We start from the raw sequence: 20,943 nt of genomic DNA, 5'->3' as shown, positions 1-20,943 counted from the left end.
CCCAAGCATCACACACTTTGCAACTGCCCCAGGACCCTCTTACCAAGTTTGGTCTCATTCTTACATTGTTATTTGTTAGAAAAGAACATAAAATCATATGTAAAGAAATAAAACTTTGTTTTTATTGGAAATTTTTAAAAGAAAATCTGATTTACTATTTCCTTGGGTCAGCGGTAGTAGGAATTTTATTCCCTTGGACCTAAGCTTCTTATATTTTCTTTTAAAATTTGACTGTTTTCAGAGCTTTTCTATCCAATAGAGAAACGTGATGGGAAATCTAAGCCCAGATTCCCATCTCAAGCAGATAACACTGTCATGAGACAGGTTCTGCTGATAGCTCCCTTGCATCTTCGGTCAAAAAGATGGGTATTTTACAGTCTGTCAAAGCTATCTATTCAGTTTTTAAATTTTCTCCCTTCTTACCTATGCTAGATTGTTTATGTTTGTTAAAGACAGAATAATGCCTTTTTAACTTTCTCATATCTTTAACTCTTCTGTTTTTATATTGTCCTATACATCTGCCTTTTTGGGGTGATAACCTGACTCTTGTGAGTGCTTAAATTTTTTTTTCTATTTTACTTCTTTGTTTGACAGGCAGGAATAAGACATCTTACTGTAGACTACATTGAGCTCACAAGTCCCCTTCACTCGCCTGTCTTGTACTTGGATTATAGGTGTGCATCATGCCTGGATCTAGTCTTTTTTTTTTTTTTTTTTTTTTTTTTTTTTTGCAAGACCAAGGGGCCTCTCTTCCCAAAGATGGCCGACTAGGCCATCTTCTGCTACATATGCAACTAGAGACACGAGCTCTGGGGGTACTGATTACTTTATATTGTTGTTCCACCTATAGGGTTGCAGACCCCTTCAGTTCCTTGGGTACTTTCTCTAGCTCCTCCATTGGGGGCCCTGTGTTCCATCCTATAGATGACTATGAGCATCTACTCTGTATTTGCCAGGCACTGGCTTAGCTTCACAAGAGATAGCTATATCAGGGTCCTTTCAACAAAATCTTGCTGGCATATGCGATAGTGTCTGCATTTGGTGGCTGATTATGGGATGGACCCCCAGGTGGGGCAGTCTCTGGATGGTCCATCCTTTCATCTTAGCTCCAAACTTTCTTTCTGTAACTCCTTCCATGGGTATTTTATTCCCTATTCTAGGGAGGAATGAAGTATCCACACATTGGTCTTCCTTCTTCTTGATTTTCTTGTGTTTTGCAAATTATATCTTGGATATTCTAGGTTTCTTGGCTAATATCCACTTATCAGTGAGTGCATATCAAGTGACTTCTTTTGTGATTGGGTTACCTCACTCAGGATGATATCCTCCAGATACATCCATTTGCCTAAGAATTTCATTAATTCATTGTTTTTAATAGCTGAGTAGTACTCCATTGTGTAAATGTACCACATTTTCTGTATCTATTCCTCTGTTGAGGGACATCTGGATTCTTTCCAGCTTCTGGCTATTATAAATAAGGCTGCTATGAACTTAGTGGAGAATGTGTTCTTATTACAAGTTGGTGCATCTTCTGGATATATGCCCAGGAGAGGTATTGCTGGATCTTCCAGTAGAACTATGTCCAATTTTCTGAGGAACTGCCAGACTGATTTCCAGAGTGGTTATACAAGCTTGCAATCCCACCAGCAATGGAGGAGTGTTCCTCTTTCTCCACATCCTCGCCAGCATCTGCTGTCACCTGAATTTTTGATCCTAGCCATTCTGACTGGTGTGAGGTAGAATCTCAGGGTTGTTTTCATTTGCATTTCCCTGATGATTAAGGATGTTGAACATTTTTTTCAAGTGCTTCTCAGCCCTTTGGTATTCCTCAGGTGAGAATTCTTTGTTTAGCTCTGTACCCCATTCATAATGGGGTTATTTGAATTTCTGGAGTCCGGCTTCTTGAGCTCTTTGTATATATTGGATATTAGTCCCCTATCAGATTTAGGATTGGTAAAAATCCTTTCCCAATCTGTTGGTGGCCTTTTTGTCTTAATGACACTATCTTTTGCCTTACAGAAGCTTTGCAATTTTATGAGGTCCCATTTCTCGATTCTTGATCTTACAGCACAAGCCATTGCTGTTCTGTTTAGGAATTTTTCCCCTGTGCCCATATCTTCAAGGCTTTCCCCCACTTTCTCCTCTATAAATTTCAGTGTGTCTGGTTTTATGTGGAGTTCTTTGATCCACTTAGACTTGAGCTTTGTACAAGGAGATAAGAATGGATCAATTCGCATTCTTTTACATGATAACCGCCAGTTATGCCAGCACCATTTGCTGAAAATGCTGTCTTTCCCCCCCCCCCCGCCCCCCAATGGATGGTTTTAGCTCCCTTGTCAAAGATCAAGTAACCGTAGGTATATGAATTCATTTCTGGGTCTTCAATTCTATTCCATTGATCTACCTATCTGTCGCTGTACCAGTACCATGCAGTTTTTATCACAATTGCTCTGTAGTACAACTTGAGGTCAGGCATGGTGATTCCCCCAGAGGTTCTTTTATTGTTGAGAAAGTTTTTGCTGTCCTAGGTTTTTTGTTATTCCAGATGAATTTGCAAATTGCCCTTTCTAACTCAGTGAAGAATTGAGTTGGAATTTTGATAGGGATTGCATTGAATCTGTAGATTGATTTCAGCAGGATAGCCATTTTTACTATATTAATCCTGCCAATCCATGAGCGTGGGAGATCTTTCCATCTTCTGAGATCTTCTTCAATTTCTTTCTTCAGAAACTTGAAGTTCTTGTCATACAGATCTTTCACTTCCTTAGTTAGAGTCACACCAAGGTATTTTATATTATTTGTGACCACTGTGAAGGGTGTTGTTTCCCTAATTTCCTTCTCAGCCTGTTTACCCTTTGTGTAAAGAAAGTCCATTGATTTGTTTGAGTTAATTTTATATCCAGCCACTGCACTGAAGCTATTTGTCAGGTTTAGGAGTTCTCTGGTGGAATTTTTAGGGTCATTTATATATACTATCATATCATCTGCAAATAGTAATATTTTGACTTCTTCCTTTCCAATTTGTATCTCCCTTGATCTCCTTTTGTCTATTTTTTAAGGTAGTCTGCCTGTTGTTCCTTCCTCACTCTTCAAAGGCAGCCTGATGAGCTTCGCCATACTCTGTAGTAAGCAGATTGTTATTGACTCTGTCGCCGCAGCTTCAGAGAGGGTGGGAGGAACTGATGCCTTTTAAGAAGGTGGAATATTAGTCAGATCAAATCTCGTGGACTTGGGGGAGTAAAACATCATCTAGTTAAGTTTTCCTTCAAAGAGTGTGGGCTTAGCTCAGTGGTCCAGTGCTTGCCTTACATGTGTGGAAATATAAAGGCTTACTCTGTAGCCCTGATTTGGGGAAGGGGCGGAAAGGAGGTAATTTCTCTGCATTCTTTGTTTAACTTTCTTTGCTGACATGAATGGTCTTGTATATTAAGATGCTTTGATTCCGTGACAAAGGTGATTTTCCACTTCTGTCCTAAAATGCTGAGAAAGGCAAGCTCTATTATTTTTTAGGAAAGCATATGATGCCATTGCTAATCTTTGATAGTCATTTCCATCTCACTGTGCCTTAAGCATATTAAATACCTTCATGAGAAATGTTGCTCAAATCATTAAAATCTTACAGATCATCCTTTGGTACCATTTAGCACTTTTGACACTTGAAAGGAATTCTTGTGAGAATGGGGTTGTAGTTTTCTAAACTTTTCAGAAGGCTTCTAAAACGCTTAGATAAATTACAGGTAAACGCCACTCCAAGAGCAGCTGCTGCCTTGTGCCAGCACATACCTGATTCATGATCCATCCACCTTTAAACCTAAATTAGTGTAATTTACTGTGCATTTCTGATCCCTGCACAGTGATGTTGCACAAAAGGACTGTGATAAGAAAAGATAAGTTGTGGCTTAATGAGATGCTCAGAAATGGCAGACAAAACAGGAGGAGCTGATGTTATTAGCCTACCTCAGTTTGAGTCGATTAGAAGCCAGTTTCAATAGCCTATATAATGCTCACCTGTTCAGATCCACTCCCTGAGGATCTCGGAGCATCTGGTACTTGCCTCTCATGCTCTCTCACCATGTTGCACCCAGTCTGTTTGCCGGGTGCACTCCAGCCATCCTGGGTGTCTCTGTAGCCCACACACTCCAGGCTCTTCTGAGCTCCTCATGCTACTGTTTGTCCCACTTGCTGTAGTGCTCTCCAGAATTGCTGTACTGGCTGGTTTTGGGTGTCAACTTTACACAGGCTGGAGATATCACAGAGAAAGGAGCTTCAGTTTGGGAAGTGCCTTCATGAGATCCAGCTGTAAGGCATTTTCTCAATTAGTGGTCAAGGGTGGGAGTGCCCATTGTGGGTGGTACCATCCTTGGGCTGGTAGTCCTGCGTTCTATAAGAGAGCAAGCTGAGCAAGCCAGTAAGCACCATCCCTCCATGGCCTCTGCATCAGTTCCTGCTTCCTGACCTGCTTGAGTTCTAGTCCTGACTTCCTTTGGTGATGAACAGCAGTGTGGAAGTGTAAGCTGAGTAAACCCTTTCCTCCCCAACTTGCTTCTTGTCATGATGTTTGTGCAGGAATAGAAACCCTGACTAAGACAATTGCATAGCTTCTCTGAAGAGGGAGGTGTGGGAGAAAATGGTATCCAAGGCAAGTGTGTAAACCAGCACTGCAGGCAGACATGCGCACATGCTTCAGGAAGACAAAGGTGTAGACTGATTCAGGCCGTTCACTGACATGATTAGGAGGAAGAGGCCGTCAACAAAGAATCAACTTTCAGTACCAGCATAGTGTTGTGGAAAGTGGACACTTACAATCATATTGATTGATTAATTTTTTACAAATTCTTGCTGGGTAAGGAAACTTATTGTGGCGTCAACATTATGGCCAAATAGAAGTCATAGGCTGCAGTGCTCCGACAAGAAACTTTTGATTAACCTCAGGAATTGTTTTCCTCAGTAAGTGGCATTTATTTTATTCTATCCAATCATCCAAATCAACCATTTTCATCAAGAATCTAGCAGCTTATCTTCTCTTCTAGTCCATTTATTCTTTGTGCAGTGAGAGAAGGGAGATGGGAAATGAGTTCAAGCAAGCATCTCTGTCCCTCTCAACAGTATCAGCGGGGTTAACTCTCTCCATTCCTTGAGACAGGTTTTCAGTGAATTATTCAGGTGTTTAACGAATGAATTTTTTTACTTTTTTTAGCTTGTTCATCACTAGGACCTGAGAGAAAAAGTCAAATAAGGGAAATCTAATTTTGGCTCACAGAGTCAGAGCGATCAGTCAGTTCGTGGTCTTTTGGCTGGGTCTGAGACAAGGTTGACTGTCATGGCAGTGGATTGAAATGGAGGAGGAGGAGGAGGCTGTCCACCTCAAGATACAGGAAGGAGCCAGGTTCAACATAGCATCAAGGGCCTATCCCCTGGGAGCCTGCTTCTCCAGAACCCCAACACCTGAAGTTTCTAGCACGTGCCAGAATAGCACCACCATTTGGGGAGTAAGCCTTCAGTGCATGTGCCTTTCAGAGCACTTCCAAACTACAGTATTTTCTATCCTGGACTGCATGCATGTGTTTCACATTCACGTATTTACTGGGATGAGGCATGCATTGTACTCATATGTGGAGGTCAGGGGATGCGTTTTGGAAGTTGATTCCTCCTTACACCATGTGGGTCCCAGGAATTGAACTAGGGTCTTCAGGCTTGGTGGCAAGCCCCTTTACTTGCTGAGCCATCTCACCAATCCTCTCATCTGAACTTTTATTAATGGCTGAATATTTAAGAAAAGCCTCGCATTCCTTTTTTTGTTCTTGTTATTTTTCCGACGCATTTGTTTTTATTTTATGTGTGTGCGTGTTACTTATCATGTAGTCATGTGTACCACATGCATGTATGATGCTCCTGAAGACCATCAGGTGGCATTGGAGCCCTGGAGCTGGAGTTACAGACAGTGGTGAGCTTCCATGTGGGTGCTGGGAACCCACCTTTCTCTTGTATCTCTTTTGCTAGTCCTGATATAAACACAAAGAAGATCCTATCAGGGCCTGCTCTGATCCGTGGACATGCTAGAGGAGCCAATGCACCCTAACCCACCGCTGCCCTCTTACACTCAGCCGTCAACCATGCAGTGGGCAAACCGATTTTCTACCTTTGAAAATAAAAGATCCTCATTTAGAAGTATCTTAAAGATATAATTTTTAAATAATAGAATTATCTAAAACAAATAACATATGTATTATTTTCTTGAACATTTTAAGAAGAGTATATAACCAAAGTTGTTTTGCCAAACTACAGATTAGTTCTTTCCAGCCTGTGTTGTATGTGGCTCCTACACCACCAAACATTATGTATTCCAGTAACCTTTTAGAGGGGGAAACTAAGGAATAGTAGGCCATGCCTCTGTAGTCTTCTCCGCTGCCTGAGCAGTAGCAGACCCATGTTCTGTGTTGGTTTTGTCTTTCTCCTAATAGCTTAGAGTTTCTGCTTTAGATGCCAGAGAATGGTGTCAGGAAGCCAACTAGATTGGGGCCTTTTCACTAGAAGACGGCTTTTCTTCACATCTCCTTTCCACACCACCAGTACTTAGAGAGTACTTAGGCAAACATGTGGAAGAGTGGCACTACTCTATCTAGGAGTCCCACCTGGTAACGTCCATGGGCATTCAGGACAGTTGGGGGCCTCAGGAGACTGTGAAGTCACCTTGTTCTGGTCCAAGTTTCCACAAAGAGCCTTTCCTACTTTTTACAATGGTGCTTAAGTCCTAGCAAATGCCACAGAAGAGGGTTTGCCATTTGATGCCCTGGGAGCACTCGTATGAAATAAACACCACCTTCTGTGTAAGTCTTGGGTGGCTCTTGCAGCCAGTATTAGACTAGATGCTTACACCTAAGTACTGAAAGAATACCTCTATGCTTGAGGAGCATAGATTGTATACAAATATATTGTTAATCTGTTATGTACTGTCTTAATTCCTACACTGCCAGTATAATATAACTAATTTTGATACTTATATTTTCATATGAAAATTAGTTATGGAGGTTTCCAGTAGATATCACTTTAATCAGTTTTTAAACTAAGAAACATTTATAAAGAAAAAAAATATATATATATATACTTCCTTTTTCCTAGCCTCTTTCTTCCTTGTTACTATATTTGTTCATGTTTGGTGCATAGAACTGAGTAAAATGTCAAAGTTCTGAATTTCATCAAGATGTATATATTTGGTGTGGCACCTTACAGCACTTTGAAATACCTCACATTTATGAAAATAGATAGCAATTAAGTTATTTAAAAAAACAAAACAAAACAAGAATTCATTACAATTTCAGCCATATCCTTTTACTCCCATGTATGGCCAAAGAGGAAGTGGTCCCTGGTTCTTCTCTCCTGGGGACAGATTCATCTATCACCTTTGCAGTTCAGTGTATCTGCTTGGTTATGGAGTCTGCTTCTTGGACTCAAAACAAGTCAGATCTTTTTGGTTTCATTGGGTTGGGTTGGGTAGTTTTTTGTTTGTGGTGGATTTTGTTTTGCTTTATGTTGGTTGTTTTGTTTGTCTGTCTGTTTCCTGATTTGAAGAGACTCTCTCCAGGCTTCCCTCATCCTAGCAGAAATGAGACAAGTGCTCACCCTGACTGATTAATGAAGCATTGCCCACCCTACTTCAGAGCTCTCACTGTCCCGTGAGAGGTGTTACCCTCCCAGTGCATCTATCTGTGTATGTGAATACTGTGTGTGTGGGCTGACCAGGAAATCTCCCTCGAGGATTGGTCGGAGTACAACGATTGATTAATTCACTGACCACACCCAAGAGTCATGTGGCTTGGCTGCCCAAGCCACTAATCACACAGTTGGTTTTTCTGGCTTAGCCAGCCAGCCATCATCCTGAGTCATCTGTTTATCATAAGTAATCAACTGTAATCAGAGGGCCCACTGAGTAAAAGAGTAACTCAGCCAGGGGAAACTCAAAGTGTTTATAAATTACCTCCAAGAACAGAAGGCAATGACCAATCAAATTCTCTGTTTCCCCTTTCTAAGAAAGTTGAGAACAAATGTGGAGTCACCTATTAGAGAAGGTGTGTGTTCTTTTTATTTTTATTTTCAATGTATGTGCCCACTCACATACTTTTCTTGTTCTTTCATCTCAAACCTATGCTTTCCTGTCGTATGCCAGCCCAAAACACTGTTAGACTAGGTGAAGGCATTAAAGAACCGAACACCTTGTAGGTGATCCCTGGTTCTAGGAATGGAAAGCAAAAGGAATAGAAGGTCCTGTTGCCTCCTTGTGGGCCCTGTGGGCCACTGCCATAATTGTGCTAGGAAGGTGGTCTATGCTAGAGAGTCAGCCTAGGGTTCCCTGACCAAGACAAGCTAGCAGATTCTTCTGTGCTGTCGGCCTTGTTTTGATTTTGTTTGTTAATACAGCCATTTTCTGTGACTTCTTCCTATATAACATCAGGGCTCTGTTTTGTTTCCTTCTGCTAAATGGTTTCTAAATGCTTCTGCCCTACATTGACAGATTTTGTATTCTTACAATTTCTACCCTAACTCCCATTTTCCTTTTCTACCTCCGTGTCAATCCGCTGTGACTCTGCACCTGCAGCTTTATTAAAGTTCCCTACATTTCCAGCTTATGAATAAAGATGAAAGACCATGCACTGGCCCCGCTGCCACTCTGCACCTCTGAGACAAACAGCCAGCTTGTTGCTATAACTCATTGCCCAATGCATGAGCTGATCTTGTATTCTTACCACTGTGGTTCTTATCCACGCCAATTTTATAATGAAAATCTCAACTCGTTAGACGAACTGCTTAGAGAAATTCAAATATATAACATCTGTGACATTCGCTTTATCTCTCCACTCTGCCAGCCCACAAATAAAGCCTAATATATAGCCCAGCATGAAATGTCTTAGAAAAATAAAACCGCAAAGCTAATGAGCTTTGATTTGCACTTCTGTTTGATACTCACTGTGGACTGACTCCTGATGTTATCTCTTTGTTCATAAATGACTCTAAACATATGCTACAGCTAATTATATCAGCTGCTAAGCTGTATAAAGAGAAGGACGAAGAAAGAGATGTAAGGGGGAAGAAAATAGACATTTCCTGATAGCCCAAAGACCCCAGGCTCTTTGTCCACCTTGGTGCCTGGTCAGCAGGTGGTGGCACGTTTGTTATGGAAGACAAACAGGAAGAAATTAAAGCTTAGTTTTGGTTTTGGTTGTCTTGTGATTAGTTTTTTTTGGTCCTAGTGGGGTTTGGTGTGATTTGTTGTTACTGTTGTTTTGCATTCAAAGAAAACAGCCATGAGAGTGGAGTGTCAGGACACGGTGTCCACCTTGGCTTTTCTTCTCTAAAGGATGTGGGAAAGCTGAGGCCATCTCCCCTCAACAGATACTGTGTCCCTCTATCAAGATGCACACTGGGTCTGCATAGATAACTAAAAACAGTTCACCCCTTCATGGTCGTGTCTGGTCAAGAACATTTTGAGATATTTAAAATAGCAGCGCTTTCCTAGCAGTCATCCATTGCCTTGGGAATAGTGTCATTGACCTCAGAAAATTATCCCCTTTCTGGGTAACAGAACAGCATCCTGGTGATTGAATTACTTTGTGGTTTCAGAACTAGAGGCAGGGCATCTACCAGCCAAATGAAATGCATGGACCTAGGATGGTTTCGACTTAGTGAGGAATATTTAAATAAATCACTGGGATGGTTGAAGAATCTCCCTATTACCTAAATGCTACTTCAAGTTTCTTTATTTTCTGAAGAATAATGGTAGTTTTGTATTTGTGTTTAGGAGACTGTCCTTACTCTTAACAGAAAGCACTTTGAATCACATACAAAGGAACTGCCGTGATGCCTGAAAGTTATTTTTAAATAATTCAGCCAGAAAATATAATTCATAAGAATGCCAGTTGTGTGTAGAGTTGGGGAAGGGTGGATGGCAAATGTCCATAGCTAACAGACTTTAAGTACAGGATTTCATTGTGGTATTGTTTCAACTTCTCTATTGAAAAGAATTATTGCATGATTAAAAAATTAGGGACAAGATAACGAAGTAGTCACAAAGTTAAAGGAAAGCTGCTTATAGCAACTAGATCCTCACTTAGTAAGCCATGCAGCACAGCATATTTATGTCAGCAAAATCCATCTTAAGAGCAACTGCCTTCTTAATTTACTAACTTGATGGCAGTAGACAGTCAAAACTATTATAGACAATTAGCATTGTGATCTAAATAGTTATATGTTTTATTTTACATATAGGTACTATCTGACCAAAAGAATGTATCTTGTTTGGTGTCTCTATCTTAAGAAATAGGGAGACTTTCCTTTTCAGTTCAGCATTCCCAAGAGTAAAGCCTTGTAAAGTAGACACAGACAAACCTTGATACCATTATTGAGGGGTTTTTTTTGTTTGTTTGTTTTGTTTTTCCATGCGCTGGGATCAAATCCAGTACCTGTAGATATTAGGAAAGCATTCTACCAGTAAGTTACAGCCCCAACTCAATTTTTAAAAGTTTAAAAAATAAAACAAATTTAACTAATGAAGATGAATAATAAGCAATCGTTTTTGTACCAATAAATTCAGCTTCCTTAATGACTAGAATTGGTGGTTATCACTCCGTTTCATTTCCTCATCTTCACTTGTACCTCCTGTTTGCTCAAAAAGCTGTCTCAGGGATGTATTTGTATGAATGATGCATATGTATTAAAATGTATGTTAAAGTAAAACTTAAAAACTAGTAATGTTAAGTTGATACCTACCGCCGAAGCAATCTAAAATTCTCCGTGTATCTCTTTAGACTTTGTTAATTATCTATTATGACATGTTTGAAGGGAATAAAAAAGAAAGTTTAGGACTTTAAAAATCATAACCAACCATCAATTCCTTTTCTTAGAATAGTTTCCTACACAGTCAGTTCTTATCTTGAAACAATTACCGACATGCTGTAAGCTCTCTAATTTACATTCTCTGCACCAAACACAACTTTGACCTCAAAGGAAGTAAGAATAGTTTATTCTAGAGCCAGAGCTAAGTGACTGTGGACCAGGAACCCAGATTCAGATTGCGCCCCCCCCCCCCCCCCCGCCAAGAAAAACACCCACATTCCACATGCAAATAAATTCATGGAATGTTTTATAGTTATGGAACAAAAGTCATAAATCAAGGCATTTTTTGAAATACATTAGTGGAAACTGGTACGTGGGTTACAGCCAGGGCAAGGAGTCTCTGTCATAGGTTGTAGGTGCTGTCTGGCAGCATTCTTAGTGTTTGGGTTGATGGGAGCTAGGAGTTAATATATCACAAAAGGTTTTACCTGGTAGTTAAAATGGCGTTAGATCAGACACAGAAGTAGACAATGAGTGGTTCTCAAGGGTCTAAAAATAACACAAGATCATTTGGCTCAAGGCCTGCGATGCCAGGCCACTACAATCACGGGAGTTCTAATCAATCGGCTTTGTGGGATCTTTAAACATAGGTGCTGGAGTTTCCTGTGATTTTCACATCATGGAGCTAGAAATGGAACCTTGTGTGTGGTAGGCAAATACATTACCATTGCTGCATTTTAGCTCTCCACAGTCACAAAGCTGTGGTTAATCAGCATTGTAGGCACTGTATCACAGATATGGGATTGTTCTGAGAACTTCACATCATAAATTATACACAGTATGCACAAGTCCTGTTTTAGTAACAGAAACCCAGGATCATAAATCCTTTGAGAATCCCATTTTGATTTTCAGGAGAGCATGCAAACTGGTAATGTGTATTTAGTTGCAACCAGGGTACAATTTCACTTTTCACATTTTTTTTTGGAAATGTACTATAAGAATTTGTGTACACAGTGTGTAAAAGCTCGTTTTCCATCGCTAATGACTGTCAGTACAGTTTCCTGGAGAAGCAGTGTAGAGGACTGTTCAATTTAACTGCCAAAAAAGAAGTATCATGCAAGTGGTCTAGGATGGTCACTTTAATTTTTTTAATTTTTTTATTAGGTATTTTCCTCATTTACATTTCCAATGCTATCCCAAAAGTCCCCCATACCCTCCCCCCTACTCCCTACCCACCCACTCCCACTTCTTGGCCGTGGTGTTCCCCTGTACTGAGGCATATAAAGTTTGCAAGACCAATGGGCCTCTCTTTCCACTGATGGCCGACTAGGCCATCTTCTGATACATATGCAGCTAGAGACACAAGCTCCAGGGGGTACTGGTTAGATCATATTGTTGTTCCACCTATAGGGTTGCAGATCCCTTTAGCTCCTTGGGTACTTTCTCTAGCTCCTCCATTGGGGGCCCTGTGATCCATCCAATAGCTGACTGTGAGCATCCACTTCTGTGTTTGCTAGGCCCCGGCATAGTCTCACAAGAGACAGCTATATCAGGGTCCTTTCAGCAAAATCTTGCTAGTGTATGCAATGGTGTCTGTGTTTGGTGGCTGATTATGGGATGGATCCCCGGATATGGCAGTCTCTAGATGGTCCATCCTTTGTCTCAGCTCCAAACTTTGTCTCTGTAACTCCTTCCATGGGTGTTTTGTTCCCAATTCTAAGAAGGGGCAAAGTGTCCACACTTTTGTCTTTGTTCTTCTTGAGTTTCATGTGCTTTGTATCTTTTATCTTGGATATTCTAAGTTTCTGGGCTAATATCCACTTATCAGTGAGTACATATCATGTGAGTTCTTTTGTGATTGGGTTACCTCACTCAGGATGATGCCCTCCAGGTCAATCCATTTGGCTAGGAATTTCATAAATTCATTCTTTTTAATAGCTGAGTAGTACTCCATTGTGTAAATGTACCACATTTTCTGTATCCATTCCTCTGTTGAGGGGCATCTGGGTTCTTTCCAGCTTCTGGCTATTATAAATAAGGCTGCTATGAACATAGTGGAATATGTGTCTTTCTTACCAGTTGGAACATCTTCTGGATATATACCCAGGAGAGGTATTGCTGGATCCTCCGGTAGTACAATGTCCAATTTTCTGAGGAACCGCCAGACTGATTTCCAGAGTGGTTGTACAAGCTTGCAATCCCACCAACAATGGAGGAGTGTTCCTCTTTCTCCACATCCTCACCAGGATCTGCTGTCACCTGTATTTTTGATTTTAGCCATTCTGACTGGTGTGAGATGGAATCTCAGCGCTGTTTTGATTTGCATTTCCCTGATTATTAAGGATGCTGAACATTTTTTCAGGTCCTTCTCAGCCATTTGGTATCCTCAGGTGAGAATTCTTTGATTAGCTCTAAGCCCCATTTTTTAATAGGGTTATTTGATTTTCTGAAGTCCACCTTCTTCAGTTCTTTATATAGACTGTTTTCATGGGAATTTTAGAGATCAACAGAAACTGATCCATAGAAAAGAGTTATGTCCAATCAACATTGTACATTAGTTAATCAGAGAAGCGAAAGAAAACAGAAGTAAGTGGCTGGCCATTGGCTTGCCATTCCACTCACCATAAAGAGGAACCATGTGGACTGTTGTGAGGCAGGGGACACACATGTGTGTCCCTCTAGGCACAGATGAAGCTGTTCTCCATGCCCTTTGCTGGTTAAAGAAATCAAAATGAGACCTTGAGACCTGTTAGCTGCATTGCTAGACAAATTGCAGTATGTTTTTTGTTTGTTTGTTTGTTTTTGCTTTTGAAAGAAAGGTCAACCCAGAACACACCAAAACCAACTTCTCAGCAAAAAGGACAAGGAGTAAGGGTCAAAAACAGAAGATACAGGACAAGGGAAAAGAGAAGGGGACAATGGAGAAGGGGCAGGGGTATTTGCCCTGAAGAGACAAAGGACTTTCTCTGGATAGAGATGAGACAGATGTGGCCCCTAGGCAAATGGCAGTTTATCAAGGGAAAGGAGAAACCCCTTAGGATGAGTTGGTTAATTTTGATTGGGCTTGCTAGTTAGAGTAGCCAAAAGAGGGTTTTTGATTGTTAGACTTTAGTACTTTGGTAGCTAGGCCTTGGTGGTCATCCCCAGGAAGAATAAATCGCCAAATAAAGAAATGGACCTTGGTAGCTAGCTTTAGGAATATAACTTACGAGTTTAACAAGGTAGCGGGAAATGGAGGAGAAGGGTAAAAGACAAAAACTGTCTCTGCCACCTGTGCTGTGCTCAGGCCTGCTAGAGCCCTTCAGGTTTATCTGTAATAGAGTTACATAAAGAAACAGTGTGAGGGAAAGCTTGAAAGATCTTAAATTAGAACCAAGTTTTGGGAATTTTGTTTAGTAGCAAACTAGGAACCAATCATATGCTTGTTAGAGTTTATTACATTCAAGTTCTCCTCATATTCCTTCTATATTTACAGCCTACTTTTAAATACCATTTCCAGTAAATTTTAGCTTCTCCTTCCTTCCTTCCATCTCTTTTTATCTCCCTCCCTCCTAATCTCCCAGCATCAGATAATCATATTTTAAATAAGTGCATAGAGAAAGTCTATAAATCATCCATCTGATATCAGATAATCTCAGTTGATTGAAACGAACCCACACCTTAAGAGGCGAGATATTCTCACCAAGGAGCAGTAACTAACACACCACGTCAAAGACAGACACCAATCAGGTGCTGCCCACTCTTGGATGCCGAACATTCTTGACCTAGTTACATTCCTGGAATGTGATGGCCTCTGTTTCTTTAGCTCAGTTTGGAAAGTCCAGCAGTTTAGTTCCAGGCTCAGAGGGCAAGCTGAGGGTCTGAGTAGTGTAAATTAAAATCGGGTATAGCTGGATTTTGGATACAGTGAAGAGAAGCTCTGTGCCTAGGAGGTAAGCACAGAAAGCTATAGAAGAGAATAAATGCAGATAAGGTGAGCACTGCAGCTTCCTCTTTTGTAGAGGAAGGAGATCCTGAAAGTCAAACAAATTTTTGTTCCAATGCAGTACAAAAGTAATTGTTTCTAGCCAGTACTCCACATTGAAAGCAAATCAAATCACATCTAGTATTCAGAATGCAGAGGAAAACATGGAAGGTCATCTACAAAACCATCCTGTGCATAATTAAACCTTTGCTTACCAGACTTAAATTCCAGTGTTCTAGGAAATGAACTTATATGGAATAATTACTAGTCCTTTTCTAGTACATCTAGAGGAAGACATAATTGTTTTATGTTTTAATATTCCTATTGTATTAGCATGCTCTAGCTCCAACTGTTGAAAGTCTCCCATCTGACTCATTTCAGTGAAGCTTGTATGAGTGCTTTGGTTTGGTTTGGTTTCGTTTGGTTTGGTTGGGGGGGACAGAGCTTGCAAGGGCAGAGGGCAGATAGGAAGGGACAGGGAGATGAGTGGAATTGGGTGCATGATGTGAAACTCATAAAAAAAAAATCAATAAAAAGTTAAAATGTATAGCTGGATGTTGCCAAACAAAAATCCCAGTGCCAGATAGGAGATACACCCTCGTGAATTGTTAGTGAGGGAGGCCCCAGGACCTGCAAAATAGTACAGGCTCTGTTCTTCTTGGTTGCCTGTCAGAACTAGATAACTCTTGCTAGTTACCTAGCAAGATAACTTGATGAAGACCCCACATGCCTTGGTTGTAAAGTATATTAAAATCAAGCTGAACTGAGTAGAAGTTTCTTCCCTGCTGGCTGCTTTCATGATGCCAGGGTGCAGAGCCAAAGACACATCAGCTGCCTTACCAAATTCTGACCCATAGAAACTATAAACAGTGCCCACCTGTGAAGTAAACTATGCCTGCTGGTGTAGAAATGGCACAACTATTATGAAGATACCGTCTCTCAGATTAGATTTGAGGCCCACTCCACAGAGGCAATACATGCCTGGTACTGTAAACCTGACCTGATCTATGGTTGGAGTAATCTTGGGCCCTAAGGGAAAACTTGCTTACTGTTATTTATCTACAGCAGCAGTAAACAAATGCTATTCTCTCATCCTTAATCAGAGAAATCTCTTCTTTCAATGAAAGGTAGAAAATGCAAGATTGTGACTGCTGATGGTTGAGTAGTCAATCCTAAACTTGTTAGCTACAACACCCTGTCTCCAGCTCTGGGAAAAGTCACAGAAGGAGCAGGAAAAAAAATTTAAGACCTAGAAAACAGAGGAGTGAACCATGAAATGCTACCTTTAGGGCATAGTACTACCACTGCAAATATGATCTCACAGCTGGTTCCTTATGCTGGCCCTGCAAAAGACTGGGCCTGTCAACAACTACTCAGGGATCAGGGAGAGGCTAATGGGACCCTGCCCCTCCCTTTTGAGTTAGCAGCTACTGATGGATTCTAGGCAAGGCACAGTCATTTTTAGCAGTTGTATACCCAGCAAGTGAGGTCACCAGGCTCGAAGGAATAGTTCCAAGCCAGTGGTAACACAAATCATCCTCATTAAAATCAGCGAATCACAAAAGAAAATGACACAAAATGTGGGGAAGGGGACCGTAGGAATCTTGACAAAAAGTGGGAAGAAATGAGAGAGGGTGAGGATGCGGGTCAACAGAACATCACTCATACATAAAACTGCCAAAAAATGAATTAAACCCACACGATTAAGAAGGAGAAGGGAGGGAGGGAGGGAGGGAGGGACGGAGGGAGGGAGGGAGGGAGGGAGGAAGGAAGGAAGGAAGGAAGGAAGGAAGGAAGGAAGGAAGGAAGGAAGGAAGGAAGGAGGGAGGGAGGGAGGGAGGGAGGGAGGGAGACTGATTGTATTAATGGAGAAACATTGAGGAAATAGCCACAAAAGTGTAGTTCACACTATTGGAATCACAGGAGCCTGGTATGGGAAGAATACAAGGACGGAGAATCTCTTTACAAAGAACTGCATGCCCTTGTCTATTGCTCCCAGTTCTGGGACCCTTCCTTGCATTGATATAAAAGTGAGAAACGAACGCATTGCAAGGGTAAAATAGAAAACATCTTAATGTCTAGGAAGGACTTTTAAAAAATATTTAAGTTAGTATGTAAACAAATAGCTCCTTATGGAATTTTCATACATAAGCATTGTTGTACTGTTAAACTTTGTTCCAAATGCCCTCTCCCTTTCTCCCTTACTTCCAACCCCAGCTCCCCATCCCCCCACCCCTACCTTTCTCTCTTTAAAGATGCCCCATTCTGCTTTCTTGCAACAGGATTCCATTACCTTCTATCTCTCTCTCTGTCCTCTTTCTTTTAAGAATTTCTCCCATGACTTTAATTCCAGTACTCGGGAGGCAGAGGAAGGTGGATCTCTGTGAGTTCAAGTCTCTCGAATTCTAGGACATCGAGAGCTACACAGAGAAACCTTGTCTCAAAAAAAAGAAAACGGAACTTCCTCCCTCTTATGCTTTTTATAGTTTCATAACACATACACACACACACACACACACACACACACACACACACACAGGAGTTTAAATTGGGGTTTCCACCTATTAGAAAAAATTCAGTACTTTTTTTTTTTTTTTACAAAATCTTGTTTATTTTATTTAACATAATGATCTTCAGTTTCAGCCATCATGATTTCCTTTTTGTTTATAGCAGAATAAAATTTCTTCTTGTTGTATACCTTGTATTCTAGATTCCTTCCTCTTTTTATAGACACACAGACTGGCTTCATTTCCTGGCTATTATTAGCAGTGTATCTATAAGCATAGATGTCCAGGGATCTCAGGGGTCTCTTGACTTTGGCTGTATAACCTGGCATGGCACGACTCAGTCCCATGGTAATTCCATTTTTAACCCTTCAGATTTCCTTCCATGCAGGCCACACAAGGTTACAGTCTACCAGCAGTGCGTCATCACCATTAATTGTTGGCATTCGTTCTCTTGTTGCTGGCTTTTCTGACCAGGAGGAGATAGAATGTCAGAATCTGCATTTCCCTGATGACTAAATGTAGTGGACAAACTCCAGATGTTGTTAGCTGATTATCTTATTTTACTTGCTCGGTCTGTTCAGCTCATTATTAGTTGGATGGTTTGGAGGTTTGGTGTCTAATTTTTGCTCTCTTTACATATTGGAGTTACTAATCTCCCGCCTGTTGTACAATTGGTGAGGATTGTTCTCTTTACTCCAGCGATGCTTTCTCTTGCTGAATGGAAGCTTCGTTATATCTCTCACCATCCTGATTGTTAATTCTTGCCATTATTTTTTGTGTGGCTGGTGTCCTTTCAGAAGTGCTCATCTCTGCTGTTCTTCCCCTGCAGCTTCACGGTTTGGGGTGCTACATTAAGAATTTGATCCACATTGAGCCGATTATGATTTGTATAAATCTAGTTCATTCTTCTGCATGAAATTTGGTTTCCCCAGCACCATTTTTAAATATGTTCCCCAATATCTGTTTTTGGATAGGTTGTTCAAAAATTAGGTGACTGTAACTGTGAGTTTTATTCCTGGGTCCTCAATTCCATTCTATGGACCACATGCCTGTCTCTGTACCAGTATCACAGAGGTTTTGTTACTACAGCCTACAGTGTCATCTGAGATCAGATATTGTGTTGGTTCTTTCTTTCTGCTAAAGATTACTTTAACTGTTTAAGTATTTTGTGCTTCCATATGAATTGTAGGATTGTTTTTTCTAGATCAATGAACATTATCATTGGAAATTTGATACGGGTTGTATTGAACTTGTAGATTGTTTTTGGTATACTAGCCATTTCCACACTGATAGTAATTCTTGCAGTCCATGAACATGGGTAGTCTTTTGGAAGATGGTTTTGCTTTGGTTTGGTTGTGTATGTGTGCATGTACATACATGCATGTAAGTGCTCTTGGAGGCCAGGGGCATTGGAGCCTGTAGAGCTAGAGTTACAGAAGCTTTTGAGCCTCCCTGTGTGGGTTCAGGAAATAAATCTCAGGTCTTCTGAAGAGCAATTTGTGCTTTTATCCCCTGACCTGTCTCTCCACCTCTTTAAGAAGGATTTTACAAAGAATCTGGGCAAAGCCAAGCATGGCAATATTCATCTATAGATCTCACTTCTCAGGATTCTAATGTAGAAGGATCGGTTGAGCCCAGGAGTTAAAGGCCAACTGGAAAAACATAAGGCACACATGGGTAGGCCCTGTCTGGGGAACAGAGAGGGTGAGGGAGAACGAAAGTTTGTTAGGAAAGTGGAAAGAGTGTACCTAAAAGGATGAAAATGATCAAAGAAACTTGCATACAAGTATGCAAACATCATGTTGAAGCTCATTATTTTGTACAATAAATATACACTGGGAAAGTTTTGAAAAGGGATCAGAACTATAAAGAGGAACAAGAGATTTGGGACAAAGGGAGAGTGAGTGTACTAAACTTGAAAATAATTAGCAGTTATATATACTGTTATATAGACTACATGAGATTGTCCTGGAACCAAAGTATTAGAGAACAGCCTGGTTTGGACACTTTACTAACCAGTCATAGTCTTCCTCTATTGCCCTTTTTACCCAATGCTGCCTCTAATTTACTATCCTGTAAATGAGGTTAGCCATATTACTTTAGCTACTTTTTGGTTGTGCAATTAAGATTCCAATAACAACTTAATTCTGGTCAGTGAAAAACCTGTTATGGCTTAGTATCACTAGGGTACTGACTCATCAAATCCATCACATTGAATCAAAATGAAGACAATGTTATGCTAAGTAAGATTTTTCTCTTAAAGCATCAGGATTAGTATTGTCACAGGCTTGAGAAATGTGCATTAAAGTGTTTTGTTTTGTTTTGTTTTTTAATGGGAGTTTGCAGGAATCACACTGGATCTTGATGAACGTGTAATAATTTGTAAAAGAGAGAAGCCAAGGAGAATACTGACCTCCCAGAGAGACATTGAATAGGGCCGCCCTGACTAGAGCAGAACCTAGCAGAACATTATAAAACCATTTCAGTTGCAGCCCAACACGATAATTGTACATAGAAGCACGTTTAGTAAATGGTTCTCTCCCTTTGATGGAAGTATATTGCAAGGATTGCAATCATGGTAACTCTGATATTTATTTATAGTCATTTCATAATAATTCAACAAAATCTGGGCTCGGGGTAATGTTATTAGAGATAGTGGGGAAATGATCAGAACTTGATTACAAACTGAATAGAGGTTTAAGAATAAGAGCAATCCAAGAACCAGGTAGCAGATTCTACTCTGATGGGAAGCGAGGACAGGAAACGCCTGACACAGCCAACAGAAAGGTCTGGAAGATCTTCCCTCACTGGCTCAGAGTTGCATCCATTGCCATCCATTGCCATGTGACTCCCACGGCCTACTGTGACGTGCAGACTTAGTGTTCCTTTTCTTTACTGACAATAGATGTCGTTCATACATCTTATTCTGATTATGGCTTCCCCTCCCTCAATTCTCAGATCTTGCCCAGTTCACCACTCACCCAAATGCACACTGCTTCTCTTTCATTAAAATATAAACAAGCATCTGAAAAACCAATAATATGATAAAATAAAAACAAATCCGATTAAAACAAAATAAACAAGGTGAAAAGGAGTGGAAGAAAGCACATGAAACACCTAGAGATGCCTGGACTCACAGAGTCACACACAGTCACACACACACAGTCACACACAGAGTCACACACAGAGAAAACCTAGAGAAACAAAATCAGAAGTCATAATGCACAAGCAAAAGACCTATATTGGTAAAAAAAAAAAAGTTCAGACAAAACAATGTGAGACAAAATACTTCCAAAAATACCATTGAGTTGGTTTTCTGTTGGCCACATACTGCTGGCCATAGGCCTGCCCTTGATGAGGTTCATGGTCCAGTGAGACTCCCTTGGAGTGTTTCAATGCCCAGACAAGAACAAAGAAATCAGAAGTATGAGCAACCTTACTGCATGACCTTTGTACTCTTACACTCTCATCTAGACTGGCGCTGCTTGGTGACTAATTGCTTAGTACAGATATTAAAGATAAACTCATAAGTCCTTTTATAATTTACAGAAAGAAGTTCTGGATCAGCAACAGCGAGAGCGAAATGATACAAGCTTTCATGGTGTGTGCATGTTTTGCAGTGAGGAATTTCGCGGAAACAGGTTT

At 40.6% G+C, this 20,943-nt stretch overlaps 1 protein-coding gene across 2 annotated transcripts in view; it reads left to right on the top strand.

Annotated features, from left to right (window-relative positions):
• The window catches only part of Zfp277 (zinc finger protein 277), a 130,745-nt gene that overhangs the window by 89,568 nt on the left and 20,234 nt on the right, over nt 1-20,943 (top strand). For both annotated transcript variants that reach the window (NM_178845.3, NM_172575.3), the window contains one exon: nt 20,848-20,939. In NM_178845.3, coding sequence (NP_849173.2) covers nt 20,848-20,939 — 92 coding nt within the window. The remainder of the gene's footprint in view (nt 1-20,847; nt 20,940-20,943) is intronic.

Source organism: Mus musculus, chromosome 12 (assembly GCF_000001635.26).
Source record: "Mus musculus strain C57BL/6J chromosome 12, GRCm38.p6 C57BL/6J".
Lineage (NCBI taxonomy): Eukaryota > Metazoa > Chordata > Mammalia > Rodentia > Muridae > Mus > Mus musculus.
The sequence above is the reverse complement of the archived record's forward strand: the minus strand, read 5'-3'. Positions and strand labels throughout refer to the sequence as shown.